Below are 24738 nucleotides of genomic sequence, written 5' to 3' on the forward strand. Positions count from 1 at the left end.
GAGTGATGTCATTACAAAAAACTACGGGTCGCGCAAAAAACAAGCCCTCATACTAGTCTGTGGATGAAAATATAAGGGAGTTATGATTTTTAGAAGGCAAGGAGGAAAAAACTAAAACGTTAAAATAAAATTGTCTGAGTCCTTTAGGCCCAAATGGGTCCTTAGGGGTTAAGCACTGCTCTTAGGTTCAAATCCTACAAAACATACTGATAGGTGCATTTAGATTGTAAGCCTCAGGCTCTGTACAGCGCTTTGGCATATGCTGGCACTATATTAAAATAAAAGAAATAGTATTATTCTTTTTTTATTTTTTACAGTTTTTTTTCTCTGCAAGCTTCATCTCAAATTTTCAGCTGCCTCTGAGCTAGTAAGTGGAGCCTTATTTACTGATTTTTTTATGGGGTGTCTATCAATGGAAATTATGCTGCCCAGACCATAAGAAAAATTCATTTTTTCTTCTTATCAGCTTTCTTTCCTCCCCCTCCTCCTAAACTGATCATTCAATTTGCAAAAACCTCAGTATAGTTCTATAATATCCTCAATGCTGCTTCTGCTCCTAAGGGTGTGCTAAAGAGATAGAGGGGAAAGCATTTCCTCTTCTGTGTGCAGCATATAGAGTCCTCATAGATATTGTTGGGCTACACTCACTAGTTTAGAAACAACTGAAGATTAGAAATGGAGCCTGAAACGGGGGGAATTGTGAACTGTGAATGAAGAACATGCATGTAAGACTCATGGCAGTAGGCTGTAGCACTCAGGGTAGTAGTGGATCCGCTGGACCTGTGTGGTAGATGATCTGGGCCGTGCCAGCGAGCAGAGTCTAAGGTGCCGCTCTTTTTCACCAGAGCCTGCCGCAAAGCGAGATAGTCTTGCTGCGTCTGGCGGCACCTAGGTCACTACCTCTGGCACAACTCGATCACACAGGCAGCTGAGGAGGTTCAAGGCAAAGGAGGAATACAGCTAATCGTGGTCAAAATAGCAGAAGGTCAGGGCTGGTGGCACAGGTGTGTGGAAAGGAATGTGGCAGGAGGTCAAAGGCAGGCGGCACCGGAGCAAGGGCAGGTAGGTAATGGAACAGAGGGGTCAGGAACAGGCAAGGCAAGACACAGGAAAGCTTTCACTAGGGCACTATGGAAACAAATATCCGGCAGAGGTTTGTGGGAGGTGCTGGTACTTATAACAAAGGTGCAGGTGAATGTCATAATTGCGGGTGCACTGGCCCTTTAAATCAAAGAGCTCGGCACTGGGGAGGACGGACAGGACAGCAGAGGTGAGTGACGGGCTGGGATTGGCATGCGGGCGCGTCCCGGGATGCGAAGCCCGGCCCTGCCGGCTGGGGAGGAAAGCGCTCACGGCCAGCGTGTCTGGTTGGAATGCTGGACGTTACAATGCACCTCATTGATACGTGTGGGGGAAGTACATGTGGCGTACACCAAAAGCAAATGGGGGTAAAAAGAACTTTATTTATATAGACACACAGACAATGGTAAATTCCCCCCAGGGAGTATCTTTGTACTGGGTGTAAATTTTAACATATCAGTTATAACAATGGTGCCCTTTTATGTAGCATAGGGCAGGGGTGCAATTACTTCCCCTGCCCCATTATATTGTCCTCATATCTTATTGTATTGTAAATTGTTCTATCATATAAATCATACGATACTATTTTTATAATTACCGATTTATGTTTTTGTTTTTTGTAACTTACCACCTGGTTTACATGGATCTGTGACTGCACAATACATGGAAAATCTCACTTTTTCGTGATACGAGGAAACTCGGTGTGTGAACAAGAACGCTCTATTAGAACAATTCGCCAGATTTTTTTTTTTTACGGATTCATTTATTATTCATTCCGATATGATTGTGCTGGAATTGAAGACCTGGTTGAGCATTTGTATTAATAACACTCCAGCCATAATGTAAATCTACTTACGAACACCTATTCGCATTAAGGCCACATGGTTTCTGCATGATTCTCCTAAATGATGATAATATACGTCCAGGTCATTAAATAAAAGAAAGCCGGAGCCGAGCCAATTTACCTAATGATCTATACGATTAACTTATCGCAAGGTCATCAAATAAAAAATGTCATTCAGGAGTTATTTCACTTTATTAACGGCAATAAACAGCAAGGCAAACACGGCCCTACGACGTGCGCTATTTCTTGTTTGACTAAAGGGATTGTCTAGTATCAAAAACTTTATTTTAAGTCCGCACTAGACCGCACTAGACTAAGACTGTGGTCTTTAAACTGCGGGCTTCCAAGTGCTACAAAACTACAACTCCCAGCATGCCCGGACAGCCAACGGCTGTCCGGGCATGCTAGGAGTTATAGTTTTGCAACACCTGGAGGTCCACAGTTTGGAGACCACTGCTCTAAGATGTCACTCTCTGGAGGACGGCGCAAAATGGTCCCATTTACATACAATTAACAATGTGTAATACTTCATTTCTCCTGCGGGGGTGCTGTAAGAAAAATGAGCACTTGCTGGGTTAGACCCAGATATCACACTTGATTGCTGGGGGTCCAGCTACAGGAAACCCTGAGTTCAACTTATTTTTAGGGTATGTTAGCATGACAGAATTTTTACAAAAGGAATGCGGGCACAGAATTTCTGCAGAATTGCAGAAATTCTGCTGTGTGGACAAACCCTAAGGCAATGGTCTTCAAACTGTAGACCTCCAGATGTTGCAAAACTATAACTCCCAGCACACCCGGACAGGCTCTGACTGGGAGTTGTAGTTTTGCAGCACCTGGAGGTCCACAGTTCGAAGACCATTGCTCTAAGATGTATCTCTTACCCAGCACATTGATCCCATTTATATACAATTAACAATGTGTAATACTTCATTTCTCCTGCGGTGGTGCTGTAGGAAAATTGAGCACTTGCTGGGTTAGACCCAGATATCACACTTGATTACAGGAAACCCTTAGTTCAGCTTATTTTGTGGGTATGTTAGCACAACAGAATTTCAGCGGTAAATTTGGCAATGATGAATTGCCCATTTACTTCGATGGGATTCCACTGTCCCTTTCACACAGCAGAATTTCCTCAGCAGAAACTCTGCATTCTGCAAAAATATAAGTCACGTTTTATAATTTTGCAGAATTCCACAGAGGAATCCTATTGAAGTCAATGGGGTTAGAATTTCTGCGAAAAAGTGCAGAATTGGCGCGGATTGTGCACAGAATTTCTGCGGGTTTGGCACGAAATTTGCATGTTAGTTACATTATTTGCCCACCTTCATAAGGGTACTGAGGAATCTTGCAGCATTCTAAAGAAAACTCTGGTGAAAATTCTGTATGGATCCCGCACAAATTTCGCAAATGCTGAAAAAAAACGAATTCTACAAAAGGAATGCGGTCACGGAATTTCAGCAGAATTGCAGAAATTCTGGTGTGTGAACACAATGGTCTTCAAACTGTAGACCTCCAGATATTGCAAAACTACAACTCCCAGCACACCCGGACATGCTGGGCATGTCCGGGCATGCTGGGAGTTGTAGTTTTGCAGCCCCTGGATGACCACAGTTTAAAGACCATTTCTCTAAGAGGTCTCTTTCTCTCTCTCTGGAGGACCCAGCAAATCGATCCCATGTAGATTCAATTAACAATGTGTAATACTCCATTTCTCCTGCAGAGGTGCTGTAGGAGAAACAAGCACTGGGTTAGACCCAGAGATCACAGTTGATTGCTGGGGTATCAAGCTGCAGGAAACCCTGGGACCAGCTTATTTTCAGGATGCAAAAAGAAAACTCCTTTAGGATAGGGTAATACGTGGTGGAATCAATATGAATCTGGAATGTGATATATGTTCGGTTAGGTTCACACTACGGAATTTCCGAGTGTAATTCCGCTTCGAAATTACACTCGGAAATTCTGATGCAGCAGAATCCTATTGCTGTTAATCCAAAAACAGCGTCCGGACCCCCTCACTATCAGTCAATTTATCCTTTGGATAGGGGATAAGATGTCAAGGGTGGAGTACCCCTTTAATCTATCATTGACTATTGCATATACAGTGGGGCAAAAAGTATTTAGTCAGCCACCAATTGTGTAAGTTCTCCTACTTAAAAAGATGAGAGAGGCCTGTAATTTTCATCATAGGTATACCTCAACTATGAGAGACATAATGAGGAAAAAAATCCTTAAAATCACAATGTCTGATTTTTAAAGAATTTATTAGCAAATTATGGAGGAAAACACATATTTTGTCACCTATAAACAAGAAAGATTTCTGGCTCTCACAGTCCTGTAACCTCTTCTTTAAGAGTCCTCTGTCCTCCACTGTTTGATCTTGTTATCAGTATAAAAGACACCTGTCCACAACCTCAAACAGTCACACTCCAAACTCCACTATGGCCAAGACCAAAGAGCTGTCGAAGGACACCAGAAACAAAATTGTAGACCTGCACAAGGCTGGGAAGAATGAATCTGCAATAGGCAAGCAGCTTGGTGTAAAGAAATCAAATGTGGGAGAAATGATTAGAAAATGGAAGACATACAAGACCACTGATAATCTCCCTCGATCTGAGGCTCAACGCAAGATCTCACCCTGTGGTGTGAAAATGATCACTAGAACGGTGAACAAAAATCCGAGAACCACACGCGGGGACCTAGTGAATGACCTGTAGAGAGCTGGGACCAAAGTAATAAAGGCTACCATCAGTAACACACTAAGCCACCAGGGACTGAAATCATGGAGTGCCAGACGTGTCTCCCTGCTTAAGCCAGTACATGTCCGGGCCCATCTGAAGTTTGCTAGAGAGCATTTGGATGATACAGAAGAGTATTGGGAGAATGTCATATGGTCAGATGAAACCAAAGTGGAACTTTTTGGTAAAAACTCAACTCGTTGTGTTTAGAGGAGAAAGAATACTGATTTGCACATACTATGAAGCATGGGGGTGGAAACATCATGCTTTGGGGCTGTTTTTCAGCAAAGGGACCAAGACGACTGATCCGTGTAAAGGAAAGAATAAATGGGGCCATGTATCGTGAGATTTTGAGTGAAAACCTCCTTTCATCAGCAAGGGCCTTGAAGATAAAACGTGGCTGGGTCTTTCAGCATGACAATGAACCCAAACACACCGCCCGGGCAATGAAGGAGTGGCTTTGAAAGAAGCATTTCAAGATCCTGGAGTGGCCTAGCCAGTCTTCAGATCTCAACCCCATAGAAAACCTTTGGAGGAAGTTGAAAGTCCATGTTGCCCAGTGACAGCCCCAAAACATCACTGCTCTAGAGGAGATCTGCATGGAGGAAGGGGCCAAAATACCAGCAACAGTGTGTGAAAACCTTGTGAAGACTTACAGAAAATGTTTGACCTCTGTCATTGCCAACAAAGGGGATATAACAAAGTATTGAGATGAACTTTTTTTTATTGACCAAATACTTATTTTCCACCATAATTTGCAAATAAATTCTTTAAAAATCAGACAATGTGATTTTATGGATTTTTTTCTCATTCTGTCTCTCATAGTTGAGGTATATCTATGATGAAAATTACAGGCCTCTCATCTTTTTAAGTGGGAGAACAAGCACAATTGGTGGCTGACTACGGTAAATACTTTTTTGCCCCACTGTATTTGTGACTTTATCCTTTATTTACCATAGCTCTCCTTGAAAAGTATACCATGCACCCCAGGTGCGCAGTTTTGTGTGCCAAACGGCAACATAATATTGCACATTAAAATTAGCTGGAATTTATTACATAGTAAATTCTGGCCAGCTGATGGACACTGAAAATTGCACAGAATACCATTCTCCTTAAAGACAAGGCGGGAGATGTATCAAAACCTGTGTAGAGGAAGAATGGTGCAGTTGTCCATAACATCCAATCAAATAACTTCTATAATTTTTCAAATGCCTTTTTTAAAATGAAAGAAGAAATCTGATTGGTTGCTATGGGCAACTGCACCATTCTTCCTCTACACAGGTTTCGATAAATCTCCCCCAAGAATCCCAGGCATTTCTTACTCATCTTGTATGCATATATCATAATACCTGGAAAGTAAATACCCCTTTAAAGGGGTACTCCGGTGCTTACACATCTTATCCCCTATCCAAAGGGTAGGGGATAAGATGCCTGATCGCGGGAGTCCCCAGCTGGGGACGCCCGGGATCATGCACTCGGCACCCCGTTTGTAATCAGTCCCCGGAGCGTGTTCGCTCCGGGTCTGATTATGGTCGACCACATGGCCGGTGGCGTGTGACGTCACGCCCCCGCCCCCGGGTGACGTCATGCTCCGCCCCTCAATGCAAGCCTACGGGAGGGGGCGTGATAGCTATCCCTTTAAAGGAAAACTGTCAGTCTGTTCATCCACACTAAACTCAATTGACCGGGTTGTAGTGTGGGTGAACAGGATTCAAACGAGGTGTCACTTACTTATTTTCGTCAACCGGCCGCCTAGTTACCTTGTTCTGGGATTTCTAATGAGAATAAGCGCACTGAAGGCATCTCGCTTGCCGGCTGGCCACCTCTCGCTCCTGTAGTAAGGCTCCAAAGCCCACCCCTCCACTATGCATATGCATTGGATTCAACTCTACATCCTAGTGTGGAGTCCCACATCACATGATCGCAGCGCTCTGTCTGAAGAGCACGTGCGCTGCTATATTTTCCTCAGCTCTCACGTTCCCCAGCTCTCACGTCATCAGGACGTAAGAGCTGGGGAAAATATAGCGGTGCATGCGCTCTTAAGAAAGAGCGCTGCGATCATGTGATGTGGGACTCCAAACTAGGACGTAGAGTTGAATCCAATGCATATGCATAGTGGAGGGCTGGGCTCAGGAGCCTTACTACAGGAGCAAGAGGCGGCCAGCCAGTGGGGGAGACGCCTTCAGTGCGCTTATTCTCATTAGAAATCACGGAACTTCAGAACAAGATATCTCAGCGGCCAGTTGACGAAAATAAGTAAGAGACTCCTGTTTACCCGCACTATAACCCAGTGTATTGGGTTTAGTGTGGGTGAACAGGCTGACAGTTTTCCTTTACTACCAGATCTGACTGGAATCTTCCATTGATATTGTATACTATGTACAAATCAAATGCTATCACAGAATGATGCAAGCTTTGCATAATGATATATAGCTATATACTCAGCCATGTTAAATAACACAGTAAAGTGATATTTCCCTCAAATTATAGAGCTAATTGCTGGTGGATGCTGATGGCTGCAAATTCTACCAACGCACTTTGTAAGGTGAGTAGATCTAATCCGCGGAAGTTCATAATCATCTACAACCAAGGTTGGCATAAGTGCAACGTCTGTGCGTTCGGCTTCATCATAGTCAGGGAGTCAATAAATAACATTTCTTAATACATTTACAGTATATGTGTAACATATAAATGTATATATACAAGTCATGGCTGTAAATGTTGGCACCCCTGAAATTTTTCAAGAGAATGAAGTATTTCTCACAGAAAAGGATTGCAGTAACACATGTTTTGCTGTACACATGTTTATTCCCTTTGTGTGTATTTGAACTAAACAAAAAAAGGGAGGAAAAAAAAACAAATTGGACATAATGTCACCAAACTCCAAAAATGGGCTGGACAAAATTATTGGCACTATTAACTTAATATTTGGTTGCACACCCTTTGGAAAAAATAAATGAAATTATTTGTTTCCTATAACCATCAATAAGCTTCTTACACCTCTCAGCCGGAATGTTGGACCACTCTTCCTTTAAAAACTGCCCCAGGTCTCTCTTTTTGGAAGGTGCCTTTTCCCAACAGCAATTTTAAGATCTCTCCACAGGTGTTCAATGGGATTTAGATCTGGACTCATTGTTGGCCACTTCAGAACTCTCCAGCACTTTGTTGCCATCCATTTCTGGGTGCTTTTTGACATACATTTGGGGTCATTGTCCTGCTGGAAGACCCTGTTACGCCGAGCGCTCCGGGTCCCCGCTCCTCACCGGAGCGCTCACAGCGCTCTCCTACTCGCAGCGACCCGGTCAGACCCGCTGACCGGGTGCGCTGCGATAATGTCCCTAGCCGGGATGCGATTCGCGATGCGGGACGCGCTCGCTCGCGATGCGCATCCCGACACGCTTACCAGACCCGCTCCCCGTCTGTTCTGTCCCGGCGCGCGCAGCCCCGCTCCCTAGGGCGTGCGCGCGCCGGATCTTTGCGATTTAAAGGGCCGGTGCGCCACTGATTGGCGCATGGCTTTTAATTAGTATGTTCACCTGTGCACTTCCCTACTTATACCTCACTTCCCCTGCACTTCCTTGCCGGATCTTGTTGCCATTGTGCCAGTGAAAGCGTTTCCTTGTGTATCCCTAGCCAGTGTTCCAGACCTCTTGCTGTTGCCCCTGACTATGATCCTTGCTGCCTGCCCTGACCTTTTGCTACGTTCGACTCTGCTCTTGTCTATCCCTTGTACCGCGCCTATCTCAGCAGTCAGAGAGGTTGAGCCGTTGCTGGTGGTTACGACCTGGTTGCTACCGCCGCTGCAAGACCATCCCGCTTTGCGGCGGGCTCTGGTGAATACCAGTAGCAACTTAGAACCGGTCCACCGACACGGTCCACGCCAAACCCTCTCTGGCACAGAGGATCCACCTCCAGCCTGCCGAATCCTGACAGACCCAAGATCTCGGATGCAAACCCAGCTTTCTGACACTGGGCCGCACAGTGGGATCCAAACTCCGTTGGTAATCCTCAGATTTCATGATGCCCTGCACACATTCAAGGCACCCAGTGCCAGAGGTAGCAAATAAAAAACCAAGACATCATTGAACCTCCCCCATATTTCACTGTAGGAACTGTGTTCTTTTCTTTGTAGGCCTCATTCCGTTTTTGGTAAATAGTAGAATTATGTACTTTACCAGAGAGCTCTATATTTGTCTCATCTGTCCACAAGATGTTTTCCCAGAAGGATTTTGGCTTACTCAAGTTCATTTTGGCAAAATGTAGACTTGCTTTTTTATATATCTGTGTCAGCAGTGGGGTCCTCCTGGGTCTCCTATCATAGCTTTTCATTTCATTTAAATGTCGACAGATAGTTTGCGCTGACACTGATGCTCCCTGAGCCTGCAGGACAGCTTGAATATCTTTGGAACTTGTTTGGGGCTGCTTATCCACCATCCGGACTTTCCTGCTTTTACACCTTTCATCAATTTTTCTCTTCCATCCACGCCCAGGGAGATTAGCTACAGTGCCATAGGTTGCAAACTTCTTGATAATGTTGCGCACTGTGGACAAAGGCAAATCTAGATCTCTGGAGATGGACTTGTAACCTTGAGATTGTTGATATTTTTCCACAATTTTGGTTCTCAAGTCCTCTTCTCTCTCTGTTGTCCATGCTAAGTGTGGCACACACAGACACACAATGCAAAGACTAAGTGAACTTATCTCCTTTTTATCTGCTATCAAGTGTTATTTTTATATTGCCCACACCTGTTATTGCCCCAGGTGAGTTTAAAGGAGCATCACATGTGTGACACATGATGTGACATTATGTCCAATTTGCTTTTTTTTCTCCCTTTTTGGTTTAGTTCCAATACACACAAAGGGAATAAACATGTGTATATCAAAATGTGTTACTGCAATCCTTTTCTGTGAGAAATACTTCTTGAAAAGGGGTGCCAACATTTACGGCCATGATTGTATATATATATATATATATATATATATATATATATATATATATATATATATAATATATATATATATACACACACACACTTGTTGATTGCTGGGGGTCCAGCTGCAGGAAACCCTGGGACCAGCCTTTGGCTGTCCGGGCAAGCAAGGAGTTGTAGTATTGCATCTACAGTGAAAGAAAAAATTATTTGATTCCATGCTGATTTGTACATTTGCCCACTGACAAAGAAATTATCAGTCTGTAATTTTAATGGTCGGTTTATGTAAAAGTGAGAGAGGTGGGGAGCCTCTCTGCCTATGATCGCCTGCGGTGTGTACTGGAGATACGACGTGCTGTGAGGGAGCAGCGCCATCTTGGAGCATGGGCCCGCTGTAGGCCCGAAAGAATCTGTTAGCTTTTTTGGTTTAGCTGCAGACTTCCCTCTCCCCCTTGATGACATGCTGTTCAGGGATGTGTGGGCATCAAAAGTATCTCAAAATGGTCAGTAGGTTGCTGCTGGTCACTGTGTGCTGTTGTTACTGAAGAGCAGCAGGGCTATGCGACCATCTTCTTCGGCTGCCAAGCCAGGACCCCCTATTCAATCCCCTATCAATCAGCAAGATTTCTGGCTCCCAGATGTCTTTTATACAGGTGAAAATCTGTTACCTGTATAAATGACACTTGTCAATCAATCAGTTTCAAAACTCATCACCATGGGCAAGATCAAAGAGCTGTCCAAGGACAAGATTGTTGACCTACACAAGGCTGGAATAAACTACAAGACCATCGACAAGCAGCTTGGGGAGAAGTTTACAACACCTGGTACCATAATTGGCAAATGGAAGGAACACAAAATAATTGTCAATCTCCTTTGGTCAGGGGCTCTATGTAAGATCTCACCACGTGGAGTTTCAATGATAATGAGAACGATGAGAAATTAGCTCAGAAGTACACGGGAGGATCTTGTCAATGATCTGAGGGCAGCTGGGACCATAGTCACCAAGAAAACAAAGGGCAATAGCTCCCGCAAGGTCCTACAACTTAAGAAAGCTTATGTGCACGCCCTTCTGAAGTTTGCCAATGAATATCTGAATGATTCTGAGAAAAACTGGATGAAAATGTTGAGGTCAGATGAGACCAAAATCAAGCTCTTTGGTATCAGCTCAACTCATCATGTTTGGAGGAGGAGGAATGCTGCCCATGTGTGACAGCAGCCCCAGCAAGAACACAATCTCCACTGTCAAACATGGAGTAGGATACATTCTTTGGGGGTATTTTCCTGCAAAGGGGTAAGGACAACTTCATAGCATCAAAGGGATACTGGATGGGGCCATGTACCGTCAAACCTTGGGTGAGGCTGGGAAAAAAATAGTAAAAGACTGTACCATCCTAGCCCCTGTGCCCCCGCTGGTCCCCTGCAGCTCCCACCAGGCTCCGTCTTGTCCCCCGATCTTCTTCCCATCTTTTTCCTGTTTTCAAAAGAGTGCTCTGTTAAGGACATGCCAGTTCAACCAATCACTGCAGTGGTGTCTAGTCTCTGCTAGTGATTGGCTGAACGAGCAGGTCCTGGAGCGAACAAAGAAGCAGGAAGAAGATCTGACGATTGGACAGAGGCAATTACAATCACTGGAATGCTTCCTATTATTATTTCACAGTTTAAAAAGTGTTTAATAAACAAAATAACTCATACAACGATGCATCGGCACTGTGGTACCTACCTCCAGGGGGCATTGTGATTATAATGGGGGCACTAGAAACACGACCTTGGCTATTGGATGCGTTGACTCTGACGGTGTATGTAGAGAAGGGGACAAGACCGTCCACCAAGACCCATTCATCACTCTCTTGGCTCTGATAGAGGATCCGGCTTGAATTGGTGATACTGAGGATATCATCACCTGTTACGGAAATAAAAACATAATGAGTTATACAAGAACAATATCCAATATAAAAACAATATACCATCTATTGGCAACCACATCTAAAACTGTACTGGCTGCAAGGTGAACCCCATGCCACAGGGGGAAGCATTCTGGCCTATACTGTTCCTCAACTATCACCTCATTTCTCTTTCACCTAATTTCTCCATTCTTATGGCCTAAAGTAGTGGTCTCCAAACTGTGTTCCTCCAGATGTTACAAAACTACAACTTCCAGCATGCCCGGACAGCCGTTAGCTGTCCCTGCATACTGGAAGTTGTAGTTTTGCAACATATGGAGGTCTACCGTTTGGAGACCACTGGCCTAAAGAGTTTTTTCTGCACACATTTCCCCAGTCGTTCCTTATATGACTTTCTGTCTATTGTTGCTAGATTAGATTGCCTGGCAGATTTGCATATACTGTAAGTTACGTAAAAAGTCAACCATTGATTTCATAGGCTAATAAAGGGTTACTGTGCGTTGTACGTCAATGGCGCATCATCTGCCAGAACTGACCTTCTGAAGAGTAATACAGCTATATTGGGAAAAGTACTGACATCATTGTATCATAAAGACTCAATACTGTTGCGTTATGCATTTCATGGCCTAGTACTTACAGGGTTCTCCGTCCCTAGACATCTTATTACCTCTCCAAAGGATAGGGGATAAGATGTCCTATCGCGGGGGTCCGGCTGCTGGTGACCCCTGCGATCTCCGCTGCAGGCACCCCAGTCATCCAGTGCACGGAGCGAACTCTGCTCCGTGCCAGATGACTGGCGACCACAGCCATCACGCCCCCTCCATTCATTTGTATAGGGGATAAGATGTCTAGGGTCGGTGTACCTCTTTAAAGAAGTACTCTGACGTCAGGGTTCTGAAACCACCAAAAATGTGTTTTGTGTGTCTGTGGGTCTCTTCCTATATCATTAGGTCTTAATTATTGTGCTTCCTATTTGAACAGTTGCTCAGTGCTGCAATTCCCATGTATTGCCTTCCCTCAGCTCTTCATCACAGCCCCCCGCCACCCTGCCTAGTCTCCTCTCGCAGCACTTCAGCCAATTTTCCACCCAGAGCTGCTCTAGAACATCGCTTTACACAGACTCTCTCTCCAAACAGCAAGTCTGCAAAAGCTGCTGTATTCATTCCCTGTCTGCTCCTCTGCCTGTGGCAAAGTTTGAGGCATTATGCTGTAATCACACATAATTCTAAATGTTCCAGTAAAGTTTTATATGCATTTGTGTGTATGACAACAGAGATGGGGATGTAGGCTGAAGGGGCTAGTCAGAGGTGATGACATCACTCAGGGGGTGGGGCTAAAGCTCAAAGACAGAATTCAAACAAATGTTTTGTCAGGGGAGAGAGGGAGGAGCTATGAGCTGTTAAGACAATACCACATTAACAATGAGAGGACTGCACAACTTCCTTACAGGGGGGAATCAAGAAAAAACATGCTGAAGCCGGTAAAATTTGTGATAACACTATATTATTAACCTACATATGTCAGAGTTATTTAGAAACTCTTTTCTGTTACCAAAACACCCCTTTAATTATGTCTATCAAAATCATTGACCAATCTGGTCATGGTAATACATCAATCAGCTAAAGCATTAAAACCTCTGACTAAATAAGGCTGGGTTCACGCCATGTTTTGTTAATACAGGGACCAGATCCGGCTGGGGAGAGTGAAAACTGGGCGGTCCAGTACCCCAGCCGAACCCGGCCCGCATCTCATTCATTTGAATGAGCCGACCTGAGTCAGATAGTGTCTCCGCTCAGCTCATTTTTGCCTTGTATCCGTTTTTTTGACCGGACCTAAAACCGTAGTATACCACCGGGCGCTCCCGTATCCAAAACAGTAGTATACCACCGGGCGCTCCCGTACCCCAGCTGTCCCCGTATTAACAAAATGGGGTGTGAACCCAGCCTAACATGGATTATCTGGTAACAATGGCGACTGTCAGGAGGCGGGATATATTGAGCACAGGTGACCGATAATATGTAGACGACTAGGTATGTTCCTGGTATGTAGTAGTTAGTACCTACTGGGAGTGCTCCAAAGGAGGACAACCTGTGAATTAATAGCAATGTTATGGACACCAAAGACTCATTGATGTATGTTTGTAGTGGTCTGATCCTACAGAAGAGCTGCTGTAAAAATTGCTGAAAATGTTCCTGGTGGCTATGATAGAAAGGAGTCAGATCACACACAGCATCACAGCTTGCTGTATATGGGACTGAGTAGCCACAGACTGGTAAGAGCACCCTTGCTGATCCCTGTCAACTGCCAAAAGGGACTTCAATGAGCATTAGAACTGGACCATGGAGCAATAAAAAAAGCAATTAGTCATTCTTTATTGGGCTTCTGGACATTGCCCTGTTAAGCACTTGGCAATGTTCATAAGCCCGAAAGTGTTTGAATGGAGCGCTGGTTGTGCATGTGTGCTGTCCTTCAATTCATTTCGGGGACATTTGACCTATGTTCTCTATCAATACCAGTGTTTCCAATCAGGGTGCACGATGTCATCCCATTCATTCGGGGGGACATTTGACCTCTGTTCCCAGGATCAGCGGGGGCCCTAGCAGTCAGACCCCATGCACGCTGTCACCCCAATCATTCGTGGGACATATGACCTTTGTTCCCAGCATCAGCAGCTGTCCCAGCAGTCAGACCCCATACACACTGTTACCCCAGTCATTCAGGTGGCATTTGACCTCTGTTTTCAGGATCAGTGGGGGTCCCAGCAGTTGGACCCCATGCATGCTGTCACCCTATTCATTTGGGGGAAATTTGACCTCTGTTCCCAGGATCAGCAGGGGTCCTAGCAGCCAGACCCCATGCATGCTGTCAACTATATTGGGCTGAATCTCTCAGCCAGGGTGCACACTGTCACCCCATTTATTTCGGGGACATTTGATTTTTGTTTTCTGCATCAGTGGTGGTCCCAACAGTTAGACCCCATGCATTCTGTCACCGTAATCATTTGGGGGACATTTGACTACTGTTCTCAGGATCAGTGATGGTCCCAGCAGTCAGACCCTATGCATGCTGTTCACTATATAGGGCAGTGTTCCCCAACTAGTGTGCATGCTCTCACCACCATTCGTTTGGGGGACATTTGCACTCTGTTCTCACGATCAGTGGGGGTCCCAGCAGTCAGACCACATGCATGCTGTCACTCTATTCACTGGGGGACATTTGACCTCTCTTCTCAGGATCAGTGGGGGTCCCAGCAGTCAGACCACATGCATGCTGTCACTCTATTCACTGAGGGACATTTGACCTCTCTTCTCAGGATTAGTGGGGTCCCAGTAGTGTTTCCAAACTAGAGTGCCTCCAGCAGTTGCAAACCTACAACTCCCAACATGCCCGGACAGCCAAAGGCTGTCCGGGCATGCTGAGAGTTGTAGGTTTGCAACAGCTGGAGGCACCCTGGTTGGGAAACACAGCCCTATATAGTGGATAAGGGTTACCTCTTCAAAATCTATACCCCATAGGCAATGCAAAGGATTTGCAGACTACAGTCCAGGCACCATTGCATCCAGTACGGTGCGTTCCACAGTTGTTCTGTTTCTTATGCCAGTGGGTTAAACTAGCACAGCAAACAAAATCCAATTGAAATCTTCCATGCCAGGGGGTTTTAGGCTAATGCCGTTTTTAGCAATACCTATATTTTTTCATAAGATATAACACGCTTGAGACAATTCCATCTTAGAAAGTCTTGCTGCAATGCCCCGTTACTGAGCACACAGGCATTATGCAAATGCAGATTATCTCACTTTTCAATTGGTGTTCATCATTCATGGATGCCAACAAAGATTTTTGGACTCTCAGGGGAAGTTCTCCGAAAAGGTAGCCAAAGCTGACTTAAAGGCGGAAATCCATAATCAAATATCTAGATTGATCGTGTCACTTGCTCTCGTATTGATTTTAATTGGACTGGCTGACCTGAGAGAATAATAGAAGTGCGCCTGCCGCTGATTTATGGGAATAAAATACGTCCTAGTGTGAATGGTAAGCAGATGGTATAGTTTAACTCTTTCCACAACCTGTTATGTTTTACTACAGATATGTTCAATGGATCACATTCGTTTTTATGTGTTGAGGATTTGCATTGAGACCTTATCGGCCATATAAAGGCAAATGCCAAATATTAGTTCTATTCAGAGGAGCGGATCATGGGACCCCTCGCTGATTCTGGGACCAGAGGTCAAATGTGTGACAGCATGCATGTGATCTGACTGCTGGGACCCTCACTGATCCTAAGAACAGAGGTCAAATGTCCCCCGAATTATAGAAGTGGCAGCATGCATAGGGTCAACGTGCTGATCCTGAGAACAGAGATCATATGTCACCCCAAATGATTGGCGTGACAGTGTGCTTGGGGTCCGACTGCTGGGACCCCCACTAATCCTGAGAACAGAGGTCAAATGTCACCCCAAATGAATGTAAACCTGTAGAGGGAAAGAGAAAAAAGGAGGGGAGAGAGAGGACAGCACCTCGTGTACTATTCCAGACACCAAAGTCCCAACCAGGACTGTGTGACGTAGATTCTTTAAATTTGGTGCTCACCAGATAGATGTAAAAACAGGCATATTACCCCTTTGGGGTACTGGAGTGGAAGAGGAAGTGAACTGCAAGGTCCAAGGTCCAAAGAGAGGCTAGAATCTTCTCCCATACAAGTGCAGAAGGAGCAGGAGGAAAAAGCGGAACCTTTTGAAGGTGCTGATCGCAATCCAGGATTTGGATTAGGGGTGCCTGACATTATTTTAAATGGGACTGCAATGCAATTCCAGACACTGAAATAATATTGTATTAAATATCAGTTTACTAGTCCCCAATAATTCCTTTAATAATGGGATATCCTTTTACAGTTAGATCCATTTCATTTAGAACATAATAGTCCAGAAAAGAGATGAGCAAACTTTTCAAAAGTTTGGCTCGGCGGGCTCAGCAAACGTTTTGGAAAAGTTTGTGGAGAACATGTTCTTTGCAAACTAGCAATAAAATAAGCCTCAAAACGTGTTTAACACTGCCTAAGAGCTCTAAAGCCCTCTATAACATTGCTAGTGATGTATTTAAGTAGTTTTAGGGTAGGGTCACACGGGAGCACATCCGCAGTATATTTGGTGCTGCGGATGAATTGCCAGCCGTCACAGATCCACAGCAGAGCGACCACCCTGCTGCTGCCATAGCTCTGTGTGTCTGCTTGTATCTGCGGATTTCACGCCGGCAGCCACGAACGGACACGCAGAGCTATGGCAGCAGGGAGTTCTGTGACTGCCAGCAGCACATCCGCAGTATCAAAGAAACTGAAGATGTGCTCCTGTGTGACCCTACCCTTTAAGTGGTTTTAAAACTTAGTTTTGGCGACATGCAGTAACCCATGGTAACTAACAGCTTGTTTAAAAACACACTGTGCTAGTGGATTTTTTAGGTTTTTTTTTTAACACTTAAATGAAGCAGCTTTAAAGAGTAGCTCCCAGCATCTTTTTTTTCTTCTGTTCCTGTCTATTGCCCATCTATCCCTTACCCCCTCCCTGCCTTTATTTTTTTTTTTTAACTATATGAGAAATGCCTTTTTGTCTGCCTGGTAATGTGCTCACTTACCAGGCAGACTTCCCCAGCAGGCACAACGTCACTGATGCCTGCTGGGGGGCTGACTTCCGCCCTCAGCTCATATATACAGGGTACCTCCAGCTGTTTCACCACTACAAATCCCAGCTTGCTAACTTTGTTATGGCCATGGCGCAAAATACAGGGCAGCCCACTGGTATTACAATGGGATAATATGTGATATAATGCGATAATATGTGTTATAATGTTATAGATTTTACGGGCTCGTTCTGCAGTCAAACTGCTGGAATTTGTTGTGCACCAATTGGACACGGTAATGAGGTCATTGTCTGAGGCCAGGCCACTACTCAGTGCTTTGCTCAGCTTGCTTTCAAATTCTATTGGATTTTTAAAGGCTTTCTGGGATCAGTAGTTCCTGCGGACTGCTCTCTCTGAGTTTTCTCTCTCCAAGATGGAAGCCGCAATGCAGTGGATAGGCTTTTATCAGCCTCTTTTATCAGACCCACCCCTATGCTGTCTCCTGATTGGCCTGGGAGCTTGTATGTTACATAAATGCAAGCAGTGATTGGATGACCTGGGGTCATGTGATCTTGCTACTAGCTGGAAGGTATGCTGGGATACCCTGCAGAAGGTACCCTCATAATTCCTTCTGTGTATTATCCAGCAATTACAAGAATTGTTCAGTAGTTGGCAGATGGCACAATAAAACTGAGCAGTGACTAAAGCTGGGGAAAGAAGAGTTTTGTGGACATGTGCTTGTGGCCATCTTAGATTTTTCAGTTCCAGCAGAGCAATAAGAGAGAGAGGACACAGAGGGACTTGATGACAGAAAGTAGGGAGAAGAATCTGCAAGTAGATTCAACAAGATCCAGTGCTGGTAGCAAAAAAGCCTCCGTGAGCAGTGAAGAGAACTTAAAGCTGGACTGACCTCATTTACAGCCGTGGAAGGGTAAGGATGAAACTCTTCTTTCCTTTCCTACAACAGGGCACCCTGAACTCACATACCGATAAAAAGATCTTGAGATCCATTGGTGGACATTTTAAGAGTTTCAACCTTCTCCAAGTAACACTATGGAGCAAGAGTTTGTATGGGATGCGGGGAGTGGGGAAAACAGTGCCCCGTTCTGGCAGTCAAGTCAATTTGAAAGAGTCCTGCATGGAGGTCACTTGTCAAATTTTCATTAGGGGTAAATCTCTTGTTAATCCAGTACCAAAGCTAAGTAGGTTAGAAGTGTACATAAAAAGCTCTATATGTTTCCTTTTTTTTTTAGTCTGGCACAAACGCACTGCAACTCTGATACCTTCAAAACTGAATTAACAAGGCATATGTAAACGAAGCCTCACATTAAAGATACAGGGTCCCTTTAAAACCTCTGGCCAATTATTTTCCCCTTCACGTCTCGGCCCGGAGCACCTGTCAGGCCCCCGTCATTTATTTCCAGGGTTTACCTGCTCTACAAATTAGCAAAACTAGATTGTTAAGATGAAAGAACGCGCCCGATTCTTAAGATCAGCTTTCCCACCACTAAAATATGCAGGGAGTCAGTTCTTCAGTGCCGTCAGGAGATAAATGGCTGGTTTTCCTAGCTGAAGAATATATAATAGTTAAAAAGTCACTTTTTTCTTTTAGCTGTACATAAATCACAGAACTAGTCAATATTTAATAATGCTTGCCTTGGATTGCAGTCCCTTGATCACCCCTGTCATGTGTAATAGCTCCCTCTTCGATATCTTTGACATAAAAGCCCGGCTTTACTGCAATACTAACATGTAGAGGGTCATTACAGATCGACATTTACCTTAATCTGTGACTGCCAACCATGAACCGATAAATTCCAGAAGATTCCACTGGGAGAAATCAGTATAGTTCTCAGTGGAGAGAAATGAAAGAAAATTTTGCCGAGAACGGAATACATTTTCTACAAGGGCTGTTTGGCAAATGGGTCCTGACTTTTTTGAAAGTTCTCTCACTGCAAAGACTTGCAACATTTAATGCCGATTTGATGGCTTGAAAGACAGGCTGGCAATCGGCGGCCGGGGCGGCGCAGAGGAAGAGGCAGAAATTTTATTTTCTACAAAAACAATGCGACATTAAACAAACAACTTATGATTCCTACATTATTCACCCTACTGTCTGGGCGGACAGTGTTGGTCTTGTCACTCGTTCTGTAAAAAAAAAAAAAAAAAAAATATATATATATATATATATATATATATATATATATATATATATATGTATATATATATATATATATATATATATTTTATATGTTTTTCTTTTTTCAAATTTTTTTTTTCCTAAAACCAAATCGATCATCAGTCCGTCAACTCATAATGTAACAAGAGCTTCACAGCAGAAGACATCAAAGTGTTCATTGCATAAAAAAGGGGACAGAGCAAGCTTTGAACAAGGTCAGTAGAGACTGCCTATCATATATTAAACGCTCCGGCACATATGCTTCACAAAACGGTACACAAAACAGGCCTTTTATATTGTTCTTTGGGGAATGTAGCACAGGCGGTTCTTATTCCCGAACACAGAAGGAGCAGGAAATAAAATAATCGGCGGGAGAACCTTTTTGTCTTGTTGTAGGTAAAAGATGTTTTTGAATTCCGCACAGAATTTATGCATGTTGATATAAAAAAAAAATGTGCAGTAATTCACTAATCTACAGCAATTTTTTTGGTAGGGCCCTCTGTTAAATTTATAGAAATGGTATCTATTGGTATTATACTTGTAATTGTTAATACATGAATAAAAGGGGACCCTCATATTGTGTAAGCATTTGCCACCCTGCTCAGAAATATCTGCCATTTGTTTTTTCCTTCAAGGTTCGAATTTCCAATTCCCTTATTTACCTTATTTCCTTTATTTAAGAATTTAGCACAGGTTCCTGCCAACAAATAGATATATATCTATATCTATGAGGTATGCCTTGTTGAACCTCCGTTTGCCTTCATTCTTTGTGGCATACTTTCTACAAGATGCTGAAAACAGTCTTCAGAGATTTTGCTCCATATGGACATGATGACATCACACAGTTCCTCCATATGGACATGATGACATCACACAGTTCCTCCATATGGACATGATGACATCACACAGTTCCCCCATATGGGCATGATGACATCACACAGTTCCTCCATATGGGCATGATGACATCACACAGTTCTCCATATGGGCATGATGACATCACACAGTTCTCCATATGGACATGATGACATCACACAGTTCTCCATATGGACATGATGACATCACATAATTCCTCCATATGGACATGATGACATCACACAGTTTCTCCATATGGACATGATGACATCACACAGTTCCTCCATATGGACATGATGACATCACACAGTTGCTGTAGATTTGTTGGATCCATGATAAGAATCTCTGGTTCCACCACATCCCAGCAGGGATCTATAGGATGAGATCTGGTGACTGTGGAGGCCATTGGAGTCCAGAGACCTCATTGTCCTGTATGAGATGACGTCATGTGACCTCATTGTCCTGTATGAGATGATGTCATGTGACATGAGGCATTATCCTGCTGGAAGTATCATCAGAAGATGGGTCCACTGTGGTCCTAAAGGGATGGATATGGTCAGTAACAATACTCAGGTAGGCTGTCAGGTTTATACCAGGTTCAACTGGTACTAAGGGGCCCAAAGTGTGCCCAGAAAATGTCCCCCAAACCACTACACCACCACCAGCCTTAACTGCTGATACAAAGAAGGATGAGACTCATCAGACCAGGCCACATATTTCCAGTCTTCCATTGACCAGTTTTGGTGCCTGTGTGAACTGTAGCCTTAGTTTCCTGTTCTTAGTTGACATGAGTTGCACCCGGTGTGGTCTTCTGCTGCTGTAGCCCATCTGCTTTAAGGTTGGATGTGTTGTGTGTTCAGAGATGGTATTCTGCAGGCCTTTGTTGAAACCAGTAGTTATTTGAGTTACTGTAGCTTTTCTGTCATCTCAAACCAGTCTGCCCATTCTTCTCTGACATTTTGGTCCACACAACTGCTGCTCACTGCATATTTTACCTTTTTACACCATTCTCTGTAAACTCTAGAGATAGTTGTGTGCGAAAATCCCAAATATTCAGAAGTTTCTGAAATACTGAGACCCTCCTGTCTGCCACCGACAACCAAGCCATGTTCAAAGTCACTTTAATCCCCTTTCTTTCCCATTCTGATGCTCATTCCAAAATTTAGCAAATTGTTTTGATGATGCCTAAATTTGTAAATGCATCGCCATGTAAGTTTTTGCCATATATATATACTCCATATATATGCTGCCATATATATATACTCCAAGTAAATGCAGCACTACTTCACCATTCTGTTATGTTCAGCACTCCTGCCGCATGCTTGAACTCACCTGGGGCAAGTAACAGGTGTGGGCAATATAAAAATCAAACCTGAGAGCAGATAAAAAGGAGAGAAGTTCACTTAGTCTTTGCATTGTGTGTCTGTGTGTGCCACACTAAGCTTGGACAACAGAAAGAGGAGAAGAGAACTGTCTGAGGACTTGAGAACCAAAATTGTGGAAAAATATCAACAATCTCAAGGTTACAAGTCCATCTCCAGAGATCTAGATTTGCCTTTGTCCACAGTGCGCAACATTATCAAGAAGTTTGCAACCCATGGCACTGTAGCCAATCTCCCTGGGCGTGGACGGAAGACAAAAGTTGATGAAAGGTGTCAAAGCAGGATAGTCCAGATGGTGGATAAGCAGCCCCAAACAAGTTCCAAAGATATTCAAGCTGTCCTGCAGGCTCAGGGGGCATCAGTGTCAGCGCAAACTATCCGTCGACAATTAAATGAAATGAAACACTATGGAGGAGACCCAGGAGGACCCCACTGCTGACACACAGACATTAGAAAGCAAGACTACATTTTGCCAAAATTAACTTGAGTAAGCCAAAATCCTTCTGGGAAAGTGTCTTGTGGACAGGTGAGACCAAGATAGAGCTTTTTGGTAAAGCACATCAATCTACTGTTTACCGAAAACAGAATGAGGCCTACAAAGAAAAGAACACAGTACCTACAGTGAAATATGGTGGGGAGGTTAATGATGTTTTGGGGTTGTTTTGCTGCCTCTGGCACTGGGGGCCTTGAATGTGTACAAGGCATCATGAAATCTGAGGATTACCAATGGATTTTGGATCACACTGTGCAGCCCAGTGTCAGAAAGCTGGGTTTGCATCTGAAATCTTGGGTCTTCCAGTAGGACAATGACCCCAAACAGTCAATAAGTACCCAGAAATGGATGGCAACAAAGCGCTGGAGAGTTCTGAAGTGGCAGCAATGAGTCCAGATCTAAATCCCATTGATCACCTGTGGAGAGATCTTAAAATAGCTGTTGGGAAAAGACGCCTTCCAATAAGAGAGACCTGGAGCAGTTTGCAAAGGAAGAGTGGTCCAACATTCCGGCTGAGAGGTGTAAGAAGCTTATTGATGGTTAAAGGAAGCGACTGATTTTGGTTATTTTTTCCAAAGGTTGTGCAACCAAAAATTAAGTTAAGGGTGCCAATAATTGAGTCCAATTTGCTTTTTTTTTCCTCCCTTTTTTGGTATACACAAACACAAAGGGAATAAACATGTGTATAGCAAAACATGTGTTACTGCAATCCTTTCCTGTGAGAAATACTTCATTTTCAGGGGTGCCAACATTTACAGCCATGACTGTAGATATATATATATATATATATATATATATATATATATATATATATATATTGTGAGACAGTGACAGGCAGAGTTATTGAGGGAATGTATATTTCTCCTAGGATGCTCTCCTATGCTGCTTTAGGCAGCTTGTGTACAGATACGTGTTACCGAAATGCCTGGGTTTTGGTGAAGTTATGTGTGTCAGTGATACTATGCTACTGGCACATTCTAGTTGTAGAATTAATCCGATTAATCCGGGTCGGTTTTTCCTGGAGTGACCAAGTGCCGGGTGGGAGGTCACTCCCACATACCAGGTGAGGCTGATTGCAGGCTCCATAAACCTGGCTCTACAGGCCTGTGTGGGGCTGCTGGAATGCTAGAACCATGTTCTACTGTTTTGTTTCACGTTCGGGGGCACCTAGTGTGTCACTAGTATAGTTAGGGTCGTACCTTGTTTAGTCAGAGCTCAGCCGAGCAGGTATTTATTTTGTATGTTTGGCCTGATGTTAAGGCTGTATTGTTGTGCTGACACTTAAAATAAACCCAGGCACAGCCTGGACTTGGACTTTACCTACAGTGTCCCTGTCTCTACTTGTGAAGCCCAGGCTGCCAAGCGACATTTGATGCTGTCCCTTTCACATATGGTGTCGGATGCGGGCAAAGAGATTCTTAAAGAAACATACACGTGTTAATGGACATTTGCAGCAACCGTTGCTAAGGACAACGGCTACTTGGAAAAAGTGTTGAAAATCTATGTCCTGGATAAAAGCTGCAGCTGCGCAGCAATCAGAGACAACCAGGATGGATGAACTTTTGAAACAACTTATCCAAGCTAACAGTAACCTCCAGCTGATGACAGCAAACCAGCAGAAGGTACATGAGGAGGCCATGCGTGCCCAGGCGGAAACCAATGCCCTGCTGATAGAGGCTAACCAGCTTGCATTAAGGCAGCAGCAGCACATTAACAAGCAACTCCAAGAGCAAGTCCTGGCTGTGGCGCAAAATGTGCAGAGGCCGCCAAGCTCGCTTCCCACCACTCGTGCTGCTGTACAGTCGTCCATGCAGAAAATGACGCTCACCGATAATGTTGAGTCTTATCTCATGGTCTTCGAAAGAGTGGCAGAGCGAGAGAAATTACCCATGGCACAGTGGGCTGAGGTAGTGGCACCTTTCCTGACCGGCGAACCACAGAAAGCCTATTTTGACCTCGGCGAGCAAGATGCCCAGGACTACGCAAAATTAAAGGATGAGATCCTGGCTCGTTTGGGGGTGAACAACAATGTTCGGGCCAGACTTGTGCATAATTGGACCTTCTTTGATCACCTACCAGCACGCTCCCAGATGTACGACCTAGTCCACCTGGTTAAAAAGGGGCTACAACCAGAGGAGTCTACTCCAGCACAGCTGGTGGAAAAGGTGGTTTTGAACAAGTTTGTCGCTCTTTGCCCCCGGAGATCCAGCGCTAGGTTGGACAAGGTGACCCCAAAGATGCGGAGCACCTTGTAAACCTCGTTGAGAGATATAAAGCAACCGAGGATTTACTCCAGACCACACCTCCTGGAAGGTCCAGCTCCGGGAACAGCAAATCGTCCGGAACCTCCAGTAAAACTGTTCCATGCATAAGGGGGGTAAAAAATGTCCCAAAGGGAGGTGGTTCACGAGGGGAGGGTACAAAGGAGAAATTGGGAACTAAGTGGACAGTACGGACCAGACCAGAGTCACAAGGGGATGGGGCTACATAATATGTTGGCGGTGTCGTGGACCTGGGCATATTGCAGCAAACTGTCCCCTTACCGTCGAGCCAATGGAGTGTGACTCAGCAAGGCGGAGGTCTTTGTTCGCACCTCCGGTTTGCTCGGCAGGGACTGTATTAGAAACTGAACAACAAATGTGTCATATCAAAGTGAATGACCATCCTGTAGAGGCTCTACTGGACTCTGGGAACTTGGTCACACTGGTGCACGCCAGCCTGGTAG

At 44.3% G+C, this 24738-nt stretch overlaps 1 protein-coding gene across 3 annotated transcripts in view; it reads right to left on the minus strand.

Annotated features, from left to right (window-relative positions):
* USH2A (usherin) overlaps positions 1 to 24738 on the minus strand; it is a 1021568-nt gene that overhangs the window by 434831 nt on the left and 561999 nt on the right. For all 3 annotated transcript variants that reach the window (XM_056568336.1, XM_056568335.1, XM_056568334.1), the window contains one exon: positions 11314 to 11493. In XM_056568336.1, coding sequence (XP_056424311.1) covers positions 11314 to 11493 — 180 coding nt within the window. The remainder of the gene's footprint in view (positions 1 to 11313; positions 11494 to 24738) is intronic.

This window comes from Hyla sarda, chromosome 3 (assembly GCF_029499605.1).
Source record: "Hyla sarda isolate aHylSar1 chromosome 3, aHylSar1.hap1, whole genome shotgun sequence".
Taxonomy (NCBI): Eukaryota; Metazoa; Chordata; class Amphibia; order Anura; family Hylidae; genus Hyla; species Hyla sarda.